The sequence below is a fragment of the Lissotriton helveticus genome, chromosome 11 (assembly GCF_964261635.1).
Source record: "Lissotriton helveticus chromosome 11, aLisHel1.1, whole genome shotgun sequence".
Taxonomy (NCBI): domain Eukaryota; kingdom Metazoa; phylum Chordata; class Amphibia; order Caudata; family Salamandridae; genus Lissotriton; species Lissotriton helveticus.
In genome coordinates, this window is record NC_136072.1 from 582,049,920 (window position 1) to 582,066,398 (window position 16,479).

The 16,479-nt window shown below is 46.9% G+C and overlaps 1 protein-coding gene across 1 annotated transcript in view; it reads right to left on the reverse strand.

Annotated features, from left to right (window-relative positions):
* The window catches only part of FGF17 (fibroblast growth factor 17), a 164,921-nt gene extending 150,891 nt beyond the window's left edge, over nucleotides 1-14,030 (reverse strand). The window contains exons 1-2 of the mRNA XM_078665493.1: nucleotides 13,843-14,030; nucleotides 13,700-13,742 (exon numbers count right to left, since the gene is read on the reverse strand). Coding sequence (XP_078521619.1) covers nucleotides 13,700-13,742; nucleotides 13,843-13,874 — 75 coding nt within the window. The 5' untranslated portion in view covers nucleotides 13,875-14,030. The remainder of the gene's footprint in view (nucleotides 1-13,699; nucleotides 13,743-13,842) is intronic.
* Between the last annotated feature and the right edge of the window lie 2,449 nt (nucleotides 14,031-16,479).

Genomic DNA, 16,479 nt, shown 5'->3' on the forward strand with positions numbered 1-16,479 from the left:
TCCTTTCAATCCACTTTTTGCTGCTGTACTGTCCCTCACATTTTAGCAAATGAAGCGTTATGTGGGGCTGTTAAGGCAGGACGATGGTAGGTGGTATTGCACGTTATTTCACCCTTCACCCCCTCTCAACCCATTGTAAACTCCTTCAGTGCTGTGCACCCCTTCACACACTCGCACATAGCTGACCATCGCTTCGTGCTCTCTTCGGAGTCCTGGGAATATTAGCTTATTCGTCCAGAACTATAGGATGTCAAGCGACTCCCTGACTCAAACCCGATTCCCAGTTCTAAAGTCATCCTGGGGTAAGGGGAGAGGGGCAGGCAATGCCACATGGAGGCTCAGCTAGTCATGGGCTCGAGGTACCAACACGACCTCGGGCTGAGCCAGAGCCAGGCATCTCCCCCCCCTCCAGTATTCAGGGAGCTGAGCCGAGCCTGCCAGGACCTCTCTGCAGGCCTCTGCTCTGCTGATGTGGACGGCATTAAATGAAGAGTGTACTGTAAGGTGATGCCACGAGTCCTCACTTGCTTCCTTCCTGATGGCTCTGCGCACAAGGCGTCTCTTCTCCTTCTCTGTACATCTATCTCCCGTAGCGCCTCGCTCTGCACACAGCTGCTTTCTACTAGCGCTGCATGCTTCTAGCTCACTAAAGCCTCACTAAAGCTTGAGTTGAAGCGCAGCGGAAGACCTTTTACAATAGTTGACTAGTTATCTTTCATTTGTTTATTGGTGCATTTGGATGTTAAACAGGTACTGCTAATAAGGTGAAATCTTTGCCCAGATGGTGTTACCGTGAGTAAAAAAGACAAAATAGTTAAGTAATATCACAAAATGTGTTGCATTATGCCGCATAATTTGCCTTTTCTTCCCATATAATTTAGCGGCATACTTTGGTCCATCACTGCCACATAATCCCAGTGGTCCTAGATATCATCTTCTAGTTAGACCACTATTTCTATGTCAGGACAGTTTAAAAGCTCAGAAATAGACATGTGCATACTTTTATAATTGTCTAACGTAGGGGCGGCATGTCGGGGTCTCGGACATGACCTATTTTGCATCTATTTTCTCACATTTCGGTAGCTTTCGTAAATACAGATTGGTAATTTAGGTGGCTCCTGGACATGTCACAGCGGCTTCTTTTGGCGTCTCAGGTATAATCACCCTTGGATCTCAAGAGGCTAACTCTCGGGTCTCACCGGAGGGTCACTTTATTATCTCACGTGAAGGTCATTTGAGGATATAATGTGAGGGTCACTTTAAGAGCTAACATGAGGGTTATTTTATTAAATGCTTTAGATTTCACAGGAGGGTCTCCATCAGCCGGCCAATTAATCAATGTACTGGTACACTGCTTCTTCCCAGTGGCGATAGATGCAAAGCGGAAGTGTGCCTGGGATTTATTGAGGCTTAACAGCAGTGCAAGGTATAACTCGGACCGACCGTCAAGGGGGAGCAGGGAGTCTGGAAGCACATGCTTCAGAATATGAGCATAAACTGTGTGCTCTTCAGAGCTGACAACATTACGCTTATCTGCCCCCTCACCCGCCCCACACACACACAGTCACACGCACACAACCACACACACACACAACCACACACACACACACAGCCACACACACACACAGCCACACACACACAGCCACACACACACAGCCACACACACACAGCCACACACACACACAGCCACACACACAACCACAGGCACACACACAACCACACACACCACCACACACATAACCACAAACACAACACACACAACCACAACCACACACATAAACACAACACACACATTACACATAGAACCACACACACACAACCACACACATAACCACAACGACACACATAACCACACACATAACCACACACACAACCACACATACAACCACACACACAACCACACATACAACCACACACAGAACCACACTGTCAGTGCACACTTTCACCAAGCACAGACACCATCAGCCATCAGTGCACACTTTCACCAGGCACACACACCACCAGCCGTCAGTGCACGCTTCCATCAGGCACACACACCACCAGCCGGCAGTGCACACTTCCACCAGGCACACATACCACCAGCCATCAGTGCACAATTTCTACAGACACACACACACCACCAGCCATCGGTGCACACATCAATTGTTTAACGCACCCACAATTAACTATTGTAGCAATAGCAGTATGGCGCACTTTACTTTTAAACATATTCATCTAGCATGCCACCATTGCTACAAAAATAAATACAATTTTTTTTGGCCTACAAAATATAGACTTTTGCTGCAATTGGTGTTGCAATATTTAGCAATGCAAATAGCTAAAACTTAATTCATGCGAGACCTAGTGCATTGTAAATGCTTGTTGTTACAGGGAGCTTGGTTTGCAGCGGTCCTGATATATCGGCTCCCAGTAACAAAAGTAGCAGGGGGCCTAGCCTGTCAACATTGCCAGAGCTGTTTTGGATTCTCAGTCCGGCCCTGCCTGTCTGCTACACCACTGCCAGGGAATGGTGGTTCATGGTACAGCCGGTGCAGCGGTCCGAATGGCCGCCTCATAATACGCTGGACCGCCACTGCTGCGCCACCACAAGTCTTGCAGTCAAAGACAGCCAGACTCGTAATCAGAGAGAATGCTTTGGGAACGAGTCATAAACTTGTACAGTGAGGCTGAAATTGTCAGGAAAACACACAGCAGTGAACTTACACATTACAGGCCATAAACTCCCATTCTGAGGCCCACATTTACTACAGTTTGATTGGGAACGTATGCAATGCAAGGCACTTTAGTGTTACACACACATTTGTCTTTAAAACAGTAAATAAATTGATGTTCATTTTTTTATAACGTTGCTTCATGCCATCAACCACTCAAAACATCATTAAACGTGCAACTCAGCGCATCTATGGAGTACTTCTTGTGAATGTGCACACTAGGGTGAACCTAGTGGGTGCATTATTTAAACATACACACCCAGATTGCACCCCTTAAGAATTTGCTGAAAGCTTAACTGAGCCTGTGATAGAGGAACTTATTATTTTTTAAATTATCATTTATTTAGTAAGCATACAAATTCCCACGGGGGTAACCTAGCCCCATAACCCTTACAGTTCTGGGATATCCTCACTGGCATTTGTAGTAATAATTATAATAGTAATAACAACTGTAGTAATTGTGCTAATAATCATAAAATGTATTCATAATGATATTAATAATAATAACAATCCCTTGTGTGCTCGGGATGGCCACCCCTGTCCTATGTCACGCTGGGCGTGTGCTCAGGACGGCTCAGGACGGCCGGCCAAATACTGCACCTGTGCTGGAGGATTGATTAGTGGGCGGAGTTCGGACGACCCCGGCCGTCCTGAGCACAGGCCCAGCGTGACGTAGCACGGCCGGGGGCCGTCCAGAGCACGCAAGGGGTTACACCCCCTAATTATATCCCCACGCCGTGGCGAAATTCGGACCGCAGGGAAGGGGTTAATAATAATATAATAAAATAAGTAGCATTATTATTACTAGTCATTTTTATTAGCCCCATAACCCTTACAGTTATGGGATAACCCCACTGCCATTTGTAATAATAATAATAATAATAATAATAATAATAACCGTAGTAATTGTGCTAATAACCAATGTAAAAAAATAGTGATTATTAATATTCTTATTACTATTATTCATTTTTATTATTATGATGTTTATTAGGATTATTGTTTCTTATGTTGCTGGTAAAGGCCCTGAACACACAGATCAGGAGTACAGCCTCAGGCAGAAGGGCTATAATGTTATTAGATCATTCTACCATCTGTTCTCAAATAAACAAGGAGAAACAACAAAATAAACAATGTAATGTTGGAGCTGAAGTTCTGCGTCAGCCATTGTTGGTCGTGAGCTGCTTCAATGTCTTCAGGAGAGCTCCCAAAATTCCAATGTTAATAGTAATAATAATAATAATAACAACAGCAACAACAACAACAACGATAACAATAATATTAATAATATTAATAATTAAAATAATACCAGTGGCGAACCATCTGTGGTGAACACCTTCAAACTTCACCTCTCAATAAGGGCATGCTGTTAGACTACACACTAAAGTGTCTCATCTCATCCATAACTCTCAGTAAACGTACAGATATAGGGCTCGGTTCATAAAGGTATTTACTTGCAGTAAAGTTACGACTGCCGAGTCTCTGCACTCGTAGCCGAATCTCCGCTTTGAGAACTGCAGTACGAAGATTACACCACGAGTGCAAAGACTCTGCAGTCATAACGTTACTGCACATAAATTCCTTTGTGAATTGGGCCCTAAGAGAATTACAGTGGAGTAGGGGCTCTAAACTTAGATTTTGAGACTGTACTTGTCAGGTAGACTACACCGGTTAGAGCATAATATTTGTAACAGTCCACAAAACTCTGCCAGGCGGTGCACACCTGGTCATACCTGCTAATAAAAACTGACGGAAGCGTACAAACTTAACTTGTCAGAATTCTAGCAACAAAGTCTGCTCTAAGACTGTACATCAGCATGCTGATATGCGCTGTGTCCCATAACACGATAACGGCACCTCTGTGGTCATCATGCACAACATGGAAACACTTCTCACATAGGTTTAAAACATAGACAACATTCTTCCAGCCACACACCCTACACAGTGTAGTGTGCTACTTACGTAGGCAAGCACTTCAGCGCCCCATATAGAGCCAGTAAGCGCTATATAAATACTGCAATACAATACAATGCAATACAATACAATACATGTTGATGGCATTCAGGAAGCCTACAAACTGAGGCTGTCCTTGTAAAGAACGCACCACTGAATACTGATGAGGCCGATTCACAAAATCAGTGCTGAGTACAAGAAGTGTATTTCAGGAATACTCTTTTTACCTACTCTTACATACCTTTGCAAATCAGCCCCGAAACCTCCAACTGAGTAGTAAAAGTGAAAACAGGAGACACTTTATACTTTACACTTTATTGTTTATGAATATATCTCCAATATTCCTTGTTTATTGCCATTTCATATTTTCTATGGAATTCACAAGGGCATGTAAGAGAACATAAAAACATACTACAAGTGTACAAGCTTACATACTTCAAAATGTCATTGTGAATAGGCCCCTCAGGCTGTGCTGGTGGATAATATGGGGCAGATTCACAAAAGTAATAGGAGACAAAATCCTAACTTTACGACTAGGATTTTGTCTCAGTTAAACTTAAGTTTGTCCTAAGTTTAACTTAAGACCAAAACATAAGATTAACTGAGACAAAATCCTAACTTTATTACTCCTAAATGCCTTCTGTGAATACTGAAAGTCATAATGTTAGGATTTTGTCTCAGATTACTTTTGTGAATCGGGCCCTAAGTGTGTACCTACTCGTCATAAATGTAGACACATGGGCCCAATTCAAAGACGTGTTGCTGTGACTTACTCCTGTAGTACTCCTGGCTTGGTCCTGAAGTGCAGGAGTAAGTGCGGTGTACTTCTGGTTTACTCCTCAAATTCATAAGTAAACCAGGAGTACTCCAAGAGTAAGTCACACTTACTGATAGACCAATATATGTAAATCGAACCCCATTGCTGTGACTGAGGAATATATACAGTAAACTTACACCCTGAGTCTGTACTAGTCAAGAACTCAGTAAACAGACTCGGAACCTGCACCTAGCAATAACATGCCACAAAAGCACACAGCAAGACAGTACTGGTTGCAAATTTACTGTAAACCCACACACTGAGACTGCACATGTAAAGAAAATGTCCAGTTCATTCACTTCGAGACTACACTCCTCGAGAAGAGAATATGCTATAAACTTGCTATCTGAGCTTGTCCCTAGCAAGAAGACAAAATATAAGTAATAATAATAATGACATGTATTATAGCACCTCATACCACACTTCTGCCGTTTATAAGTGCTTTACATAACAGATGTTACTATTACTCAAATGATGATGCTCAATTTACCCTGGGAGAATGGAAGGAGGAGTCTACCTAACTGGGATCACTTACACATCAAGAAAACACTTGAGAACAAACTGTAAACGGACAGATTGCACATATGCCTGTCAATAGGTGGCCATGAGACTGCCTGCGAACAGCGAGCCCTAAAGCTACACACAGCAGGAACTTGTCACTGCTAGCTATAAACTTACAGAATGAGACAGTCAACCTGTATCCTGAGAGCGAGCCGGTCTAAAAGAGGTAGTGAACTTACGCAGATAGTGAAAAAGTCTGCATCTGCCATGAACGTGGACAGATACCTTCTGTTTGTAATAATTGCTCTCAATGCTGTCCCTATTGAAAGTCTGCCCTGAGCGTACACAGCATACACAGCATGTGCCTCTGAGACAGTGCTTAATTTGGGCCAGTGGTTTCCGGTGCTCAGTACAGTCACTAAATTGTCAACACCGGCGCTTGTGACAGTGTGTCACAAGGTGGCACTGTTGGGCTAATTTAGAGATGACCACAACAACACTTAATTATTAATTTAAAGTACATTGAAAATGACTACTACCTGCCACCAAGCCATTTTTAGAGCTTGGGTATTGAAATTGTCTAAATTGTCACACCTGCAGGAGTTTGATGGTTAGTAGTTGTGTTGTTACTATCACTGGCACCTCTAGCAAGGTGAGTGTGTGGTGCAAGCTGCAGTGGCCTCCTGATGAGAGCCCTGGCAATTATATTTTTACAAATTAAGCACTGATTGGAGGGCAAATTGTATAATTTGTGGTAGTGGGGCAAAATGGGATTTAGTGCCAGCTAGGAAAATGCCCCTCCCATTCCCTGGTTTGACAGTCCACAAATGGCTACATCGAGGCTGAAGCGCACCCCTCAGACCTACAGGCCCCGGGGTCACTGCACCTGCTACACCAATGATACCACTATTAAACGTTAGACACTGCACGCCTAAACTGCCCATCAAACACATGCCATTTAATGTCCTTTTTTTCATAGAGCTTCGTGTCACATTAAAGTAGCCTCGAGGCACTGAAGGGGTGCAGTGGAGCTGAGAAATAAGTAGCAGGCGAGATTGAAGGTGGGTAGACGCAGGGTGAGTGATGGAGGAGCTTTTTTTTGGGGGGGGGTCTCCAAATGGCAGTGTATGTGACAGGCTGCAGCTGGCACCCTCAGTACTGCAGCGCTTCCTCTCTGGTAAAGAGGCACTTTCATAAAAGACTCAGACAGAGATGCAAGGGCAACCAGCCACTGAAGCAGGAAAAACATCCGCTGTGAGACGATAAGATAAGCACCCCAAGAGGGAGATTCCATGTGAGCACGGCAAGCACCTGCTGCACGTGGGCATAGTGTAAATAATACCTACTCCGAGCGGGAGCACTGGCCTGGGCATCTTGGAGGGGCCAAAGGACCCTCAAATCACACTTCTTGGCGGTTTCTTCTTCATGGCACTACTTCCAGCATAGCACCTCCTTTCATCAGAGCACCTCCTTTCACCAAAGTGCCTCCTTTCATCACAGCCCCTCTTTTCACCAGAGCACCTCCTTTCGCCAGAGCACCTCGTTTCACCAGAGCATCTCTCCTTACCAGAGCATCCCTCTTTTCAGAGGAACCATTCTTCACCAGATCACCTCTTTTCAAACTGCAGCCTTCTTTTACCATAGCTCTTCCTTTCACCAAACTACTACCTTCCACCAAAGCCCCTCTTTTCACCAGAGCACCTTCTTTCACCAGAGCACTCTCCTTACCAGGAATCCCTCTTCTCCGAGGAACAATTCTTCACCAGAACACCTCTTTTCACACGGCAGCCTTCTTTCACCATAGCTCCTCCTTTCACCAAAGTAACTCCTTTCACCAAAGGCCCTCTTTTCACCACAGCACCTTCTTTCACCAGAGCATTCTCCTTACCAGAGAATCCCTCTTCTCAGAGGAACCATTCTTCACCAGAGCACCTCTCTTTACACCACTGCCTTCTTTCACCATAGCTCCTCATTTCACCAAAGTACCTCCTTTCACCAAAGGCCCTCTTTTCACCAGAGCACCTCCTTTCACCAGAGCACTCTCCTTACCAGAGAATCCCTCTTCTCCGGGGAACCATTCTTCACCAGAGCACCTCTCTTCACACTGCAGCCTTCTTTCACCATAGCTCCTTCCTTTACTATCGCATCCCTCCTCATCTAAGCACACCCCTTCACCAGCTCACCACACCTTCATTTACCGGCGCACCTCTCTTCATCGAGTCACCTGTCTTCACCCAGGAGTCTCCTTCTACCTGACCACCTCTCCCAACTGGGGGCTCTCACATTACCAAATCACCTCTGTTCACAATAGGCCTGCCAGTCACCATGGAGTACCCGATGATGCATCTCTCCTCCACAGAACGCCATTATTCACCAGGGCACTTGTGTAAGCCAGAGCACAAATGTTCACATGGGTATCTCGTTTGCCCAATTTCCTCCTTTTAATCATGGTCTCCATCTATGCAGGATCACTATCGTCACAGAGCCCTTCTTGTCCCCAAAGCATCACCTATCACCGGAACACCACCCATCGCCATATCCCCTCCCTTCACAATACCACCTCCTTTACTAAAACATCCCTCTTTGCCAAGGAAATCTATCCTCGTCACAGCCTCTCTATGTTTCAAAACACCCCTCTTCACCAAGACATCTATGACTGGATGTACGTCAGTACAACGCGATCTTTTAGATCGCGGTACTTTACAACGCTGCCATTACAACGCAAGTCGTTACAATGACTTGTTTTGGTGTGCGCGGATTGAGGATTATTATAATTTTATATTCCAACACCAGCCCACGTAACAGTAGGGAAGGTGTTGGAATATAAGATTACAATATTCCTTATCCAATAGCGCCAGCCAGCGCAAGTCGTAGTAACGACTTGCGTTGTAATGGCATCTTTGTAAAGTAGTGCGGTGTAAACACCGCGTTGTAAACAATGTTTCCCCTATGACTACAGCCTGTCTTCACTACTTTTATTCACCATATCACCAACTCTGTGCGGGGCCTCCCTATCTCAGGTACAAAGAACGTCAGAATAGCATGCCCCTTTATAATGGAACTTTCCTTCTCCAGAACTTCTCACTTCTCAAAGAGCTCATGCGCTCCATCCACCAGAGCCCACCTCTTCACTAGAGCCTCCTCCTTCTCCTGAAACCCTCCCTCCAATAGAACACTTCCCTTCACAAAGTCACTATCGCTTAATAAGAGCACCCCTTCCTAAAAGGCACAGCCTGTTCGCCAGAGTCGTTCTCTTCACTAGTACCCCTGTCGTAGAGCCCCTCCGCTCACACAAGCGACTTTTCTTCATAGGAGCACCTATTTTCACAAGAGGCTCTTACCAGGTCACATTGCCTCACTACACACTATTTTCGTGAGAACCACTCCCTTAACATAAGCAACATCCAATTACCAGTGCATTGCGTCATCAGAGTACCTGCTTCATAAGATCTCACCTCACAAGAGTCCTCTTTCACAAGAGCACCCATTTTCACTGGGTCCCTCAGCTGACCGCTGTCCCTTTTTTTCCCACTGGAGACCATCTGCTCACTAGAGATCCTGTCTTCACAAAAGCAACATCACTTCACCAGTCTGTCTCACTCACAAGAGTTCTTCAACTCACCAGAGGCCCTTTCTTCATAAGATCCTCTCTGTTCACTAGAACTACTCCCTTCACGAAAACACCACCTCTTCACCAGAGCTTATTTCTTCATATGATGTCCTCACTCAGTACTTTGCTTCACTATAATTTAGTTTCACCACAACTCCTCTCTACACAGAAGCACGCTCCCTTACCAAGAACATCACTCTTAGCAGGAGTCCATCGCCGCACCTGAACCCTTTGCAACAGAGATTCCCTCTTTGGGCTGAAGTACCTTCCAAGAGAAACTCAGCCATCCTTTACCACAACACCTCTCTTCACAGAAGATCCTCACCCCCTCCATTCATCAAAGACTGCCTCTCTTCAAAAAGAAATCCTATCCTTTTACCAGAGCATCTCCCTTCATGAGCGGTTTGTGCCTCGCCAGAGCCCCTCCCATTTCTAGGTTTGCTCTCTTCACTAGTGCGCTCCATTTATTTACTAAAAGTTGCCCCCACCTCACCAGTTCACGTCTCTTCACGAGAACTGCAAAGGTCACTAGAGTTCCTACCATCACAGGAACAGGTCCCTTTATCGGAGCATCTCCCTTCACCAGGACATTTGTCTTCCCGAGAGCCTCTTTCATTAAATTATCGCCAGAGCTGCCGACTTTGGAACTGGGTAACCAGGTTCAAGTCTTGGCGTTGGCTCGACATCCTGTGATTCTGGGCAAATCCCGTAATCTCCCTGTGCCGCCAAAAAATGAATGTGTCATTGTGTAATGTAACTGGTACTCATATAAAGCACTCCGATACCTTCGGGTCGAGTTTGCGCTATATTAAAATGCAAACAAACAAGCAAATGCAATGCAATAGCTCTCGCGTTTACGCGAGTTTGAGCTATTGGCATTGGAAATGACAATGCCTTTTATTTATGTTTTGGTTTTAAAACATAAATAAAAGGCATTAACATTTACAATCCCAATAGCTTAAACTCTCACAAATGCGAGGCCTATTACATTCCAAATGCTTGAAGGCATCGCTGAGTTGCCCCCTCCTGTCTCCCATGGCCCCTGAAAAGATCCCCATTTACAATGAGTTAAATAAACATTCTGGTTGTCATAACTGCACACAAGAGACCCTCCTGCAGTAAGAGAAACTCATTAAAGAAAAAAGTGCTTACAAAATAAAGAAGACGTGCTGTGTAACAACCAAAATAAAAGGGCCACTCCTCATGGAAGGTTACAAATGAAGACAAGGCGGTACTAAGGAGGGACTAACAAGCCTCATAACGAATCAGAAGCCAGCATTTAGGAAGGACAATGACACAAACCAATGACAAATATGGGTGGAGAATGAGCGGGGCTTCAAGTACATACTCCAATACAGCATGGCTGGGAGAGCTGCCCAGGCTTGACCTAAAAAAGCAGTGCACCAGAGCACATCCATTAGCCAGTGACCATGCTTTCATATTGGCACCACACGTGTCCACTGCCTCTCCACCATATCACCCCCTAACACTGTTTCAACATAGCGCCTCTATCTCTCATTAACGCAGTGCATCCTATCAGCAGTGTATATTCCTACTATTGGGCGTATCCCTACACAAGAGCACCATCCCCAATGCCGGGCTGGGAACCCACTCGCTTTTGTACCGCTTTGTTTGCCATCATGTCTGAATTGGGGTGGCAGAGTGGGCTAAAGAACGGTGATGGATTAAACCCAGATCTGTTGAGTGGGTGTGAGTGTTTGATTGGTTCAGATGCTCCGTCCATCACCACCCCATTTTGTACCAGGCTGGGAACCCAAAGCAGAATTGGCAATTTAGTCAAAAGGGTCCCCACCCAGGGGGAGGGACACAAGTGTCAAGTACTATTGCTTAACAAAACCAGTCCCCAGCACTGCTGCTTTTGTTACTGGGGACCGATATTGCTGCATCGCTGCAAAACCAATCCCCACTGCTTCAAAAAAAAGTCTCCCGGCAAACGCCTGATGTCCGCTACGGCCAGTCCAGCCATGACCATCCCTCACAACAGCACCACTCTTCAGTAGGTAGCAAGGAGGCCATGGGCCCTGGTGCAAACAGAGAAAATTGGCCTCTTTACTATGGTGGGGGTTGTAAAATCCAACCCTGTCAGAGTTCAAAATGCCCTCAGAGATCTGAGCCTGGTAACACTGCACCTGCTGCACTATACTAGCTACACCCCTGCCCCCCTTTGGAAGAGCCCCTCTTTAATTTTCTTCAACTTAGAAACCCCTTTTACCACATCACATCCGCAATAAAGCACCTTTCCTCACTGCAGATAGGAGTTCAACTCCTCTGCCATGCCACCTACCTCGCCGACGCCTTATAGAGCACGTGCCTTCTTCAGGGAACCTCTTTATCAGAGCACCCCAATCAACAGAGCTCCTCCCTTAACGAGTGCACCTCTCCTAAACATGGCAGGCATAGAGAGAGGGGGGCAACCTCTGACCTCTCCCTAGTAACCTGGCATCAGGCGGCCTTGTTACTTCAGGAGCCTGGCGCTAATCTTCGATGCCACTCAGGAACCTGACGTCAAACTGTGAAGCCCTGCGGGAAATGTAGTTGGCTGGGAATTACGTCACGCCATGAAGATATTTTAGTCAGACTGTTACAACAATCTATTAAACTCACGCCAGCCAATGACATAACTCCAATATCTGGCCGTTATGTTATGACATCACCTCAGGGAAAAGATGTACGATTGTGAGATCGCCCCCAGATACTAGACTGAGACATTTTTTTTTATCGTTTTACAGTTTTATATAGCGCGAACTAGACCCGCAAGTATCAGCGCGCGTTACATGAGCACCGGTTACATTACAGACGGACACATTCATTTTAGGCAGGGGGAGAGATTTGCCCAGAATCACAGGATGCTTAAGCCTTTCGCTAGACTCGAACCTGGTTCCCCGCCTTCAAAGTCGGCCGCTCTTGCCGTTAGGCCACATCCTCCAGGAGTATGATTGCAAACTGAAAAATCACTCTTGGAACCAGCCAGGATGATGGATTAGGACATAATACACACCGCGACATCCCCCGTTTACTGTGGATCGGCTGGCTACTTTCAGAGGCGGCCTCGTCCGGCAGCGACCCCCGAAGGAACACACCCATTTTCCCCCTCAATCCTCCTCACCACGATGACTCGGTACAACATGACACTCTATCTAAGGCAGCTTTTAGCTCAAAGTCCACTGCTGGACTTCATCACAGAAATTCTGACTTTAGCCTGTGGCGTCACATCATATAGAGATGACGCAGCAAACTATGACATCACCAAATATATCAAACATCAGTCTGCGACACAACTGCTAAATTAATAAAACCAACGTGGACTAATCGCGACTTCGGAATACGGTTAAATATGGACATTTTGATATGTTCTCACAGTGCGCTTTTTTTTCCGCCTCAGTTTGCCTTCGCACTGTTGCGGTTGCGTGATAATCTCTCACACATGCCTTCACCAAACACTTCCACATAAGACACTTACCTAGCTTCCCTTCAGACCCCCTCCTAACTGCCCTTTAGTCACCGAATCACACCGGCTCTGTTTGCTATTGCAAATGAACTTCCCTTCTGACACCTCCGGGTGCATCCGGGCCAGAGGAGGTCAAAACGGGTTTAAGCGAGCCTGCCCCGGCGGTTCCAACACGAGCGACCTGTTAGCCCTTGACGTTTTATATACTAACAATCGCTGCAAAGTTACTGCAAACCACAACCTTAATAAAAACTCAAGCTACTGCGCTGTGGAAACAAAAATTAAAGAGGCAGGAACGTAGGAATGAGATGGGAAAAAAAACTAGGACAAGAGCATGTGGCCTGGTCTTCACCTAGTGAGGGGTATTTCCGTCCTACGAATTTGGCACGACTGGTTTCCTTGTCGCATATTCGAACGTTATGGCCTCGTGCCTGTTGAATCCTCATTGTGCTTTAAATTGATACTCAGTTCTACAGCCTACACCAAAAATGTGAATCAATGAATGAAATATTTTTAGGGGCAAAGGGTGGCTGGGGGAATAGGGGAAGTTGATATACATTGTTGCATTCGTTATTTGACTATCGCAAATATAAAATAATATATACTTTTTTATTAAAACAATGAGAATTTGGAGGACGTACCTGGGATTCGGTTTGTTGCCAGAGCAGGAGGATCTGTAGCCACCTGTGTGAGGAAGAGGAGGAGAGGCGGCATTAATAGTGGTAGCTACAAGGGCACCAGTGGAAGGAGACTTTGGCAGTGAGCAGTAGGAAAAAAACCTTACACGTGGAAGCCGCATAGTCCACGACAGGCCATGGTGAAGACGATCCAACAGCGGAAGGGGATAAATCCAACAAATTCACAAAAATTTGCAAATTGAGCTCTTTCAATGCACAAATGGGATCCAAGTGTCTGGATATTAGGGATCTGGTGATTGGGGGAACCACGTCCGTTGTCCTGGTTTTAGGTGAGGTGTTGGTGGTTCAATGGAGAGACTGAGAAAATTGGAAAGGACGAAGTGAATGAATCAATGATATGAAACATACGAAGCGGAGCACGACAAATTGAGTTGTCTTGTAGATTTTTCGAAGGTTTCCATGGATCATGTGGGTTCCAAACTGTGCTTCACGGTGGGGGAGTCCTGGACTAGTGTGAGAAGGGCTACTGGTGGCTTGTTGGGGTGGTCAAGTCCAAATGAGCCCTAAAGGCACTCAATGCCCATCTGAGCAGCCGCAGGTCCACCATAACCACCAAATGAAGGATCTCATGAGGTGGGCCTTCTAGGGTCTGTCCTTGCGTGCGCAACCCAACTTCAGGATGGTGGGCAGCGGAGAAGGCGTGCATCAGCTTTTCAGTCCACTGATTCAGGCAGGCCTCCCTACATTGGGAACCTCACTAAGACTGAAGGCTGCCCACTGCAACCCAAGCTAGACTCTAACTGTGCCAGGCCACTTTCCAGTGCTCCACAAGACCAGGTCCAAGAAAACCTTTGTGCCACTTTCAACACAAGAAGCACCAACTTCAGAACCAGCACAGGCAGCACCTCCAGCAGCCCCAAATCCAGCGCCTCGAGTACCACCTGGTCCAGGCACCACTCCAAGGCCCAGCAGCACCTCCACAGCGCCCACCTCCGGCGGCAGCAGCACCCTCTGCTCGCGGGCTGGCAGCTCACGTTCCCTGGCTGGCAGGACTGCTGCCCGGTCTGCCCGTGGAAGTCCTGCAGCAGCTGGGAGAGCCGGGAGGAGGAGACGGGCGGGGGCAGTGGAGGGAGACAGGGGTGTGAGAGTCAGGAGAGGGAGGGGGTCTGTGTGTGGGCAACTGACCCCGCGGCTGTAGGCCCATTATGGGGGGCGGGATTCACCCTGGCCCATTACCAGCCCTGGCTACTGGGAGGGGAGGGGGCTAATGACCCCCCACTCACATCTGCCCAGAGATTAATCAGTGCACACCTAGCACAAGCGGTGGGGGACGGGTGGGGGGGAGGCGGTGACTTTTTTTTTTAATTTCCCAGCCTTGATGGAGGTCTGAGCGTGTCGGTGTGGGAGGGAGGGGGGCCTGCAGTCCGATGGGCTTTCCACACTTAATTAAAAGGGGAAATCAGACAAACTCGAGGCTTTATGGGCTCCGGGCCTTCCTCTGGCACAGCTTAGGAGAAGAAAAGAGAGGGCGGGGGAGCGGAAGCAGAGGAGACGGGGCGGGTGACAGCCCCCGTCACCACCACGGACGGACCCTGACACAAGTCAGACCGCTCCGGACACCTGAGCGCGCGGGTCCCGCCGCCGAAAAACCTGCCCTGAATAAATGCGGAAAAAGTGGGCCGGGGTGACTCCGGGGCCTGCAGCGATCTACTCCGGACAGGGAACGTCGATGACTCCTCCTGGGTGGCACATACCCCAACGACTGGACCCCTACTTACGAACATCTTACCCCAAACCCAAAATTCACTGTGCTTTCTCCAGGGCAGCCCTTTCTCGAGCTCTGTACCCATCAGATCTAGGCTTCCCCTTATCCAGAGATATTATGCCCACGTCATACTCCATCCACTGCACCCCACAAACCCTGGTTCCCCAACGCACCCTTCCACAAACCCACTGTGCAAATTCAGTAACCCTAACCCTCAAAGCCATCCCAAAGGTTTCGATCAACCAAGTACCTTAGCCACCCCTTCCTCATTAATAGCACCCCTAAGCCATGTCCCATTCACTAGCCTCCCTGGGAATCGCCATGCTCTCCGAAGCCACCAATCCACACAGATCTCATCTACAAGCCAGGCCCATCCACTACCCCCAATCCCAAAACTCCTAAACACAAAAGACACCCAAGGGAAAGGCATGCTTCCACAAACCCCGTCTCCCTCATAAGGACCCAATCTGCCTGTGCCCCATCCCAGAAGAACTGCCCTTGCCAAAACTCCGGTCCCAGATCTTAGATCCAGACACTAGAATGAGGTATGGCTGTGCCCACAATGAATGAGTGGCTGGATGGGGGGATTCACTGTGACTGCCACTGGCAGGTACCATTGCAGTCTTCTTAAGAAACTAAGGGGCTTATTTACAAGCCTCTGGCGCCACTTTTGTGTCATTTTTAACATGGGAAAAGTGACGTACTGGTGCCGCAAGGGGCTTGTAATTAAGCCTCTAAGAGCAGACTCCCTCCACCACAAAAATGACTTTTAATTCACATATATGCAAAATGATCCCCTCATTCCAGGTCATAAAAGAAATCTGTTTAAAATCTTGGACATTTGTGTGATAAAGTAATGTATTCTGGGCACTGTAGTCTTCTTGTACTACCGTTGAATGTATAAGACAAACGCAATTGAAAGCGATGATTAGTAGGTTAAGTGTTCAGGCCTGGAGTGGCCTTAATAACTTAGATTGAGGCAGTCATCTGGTTAAGAGATGAACAGCCAGACCCATCT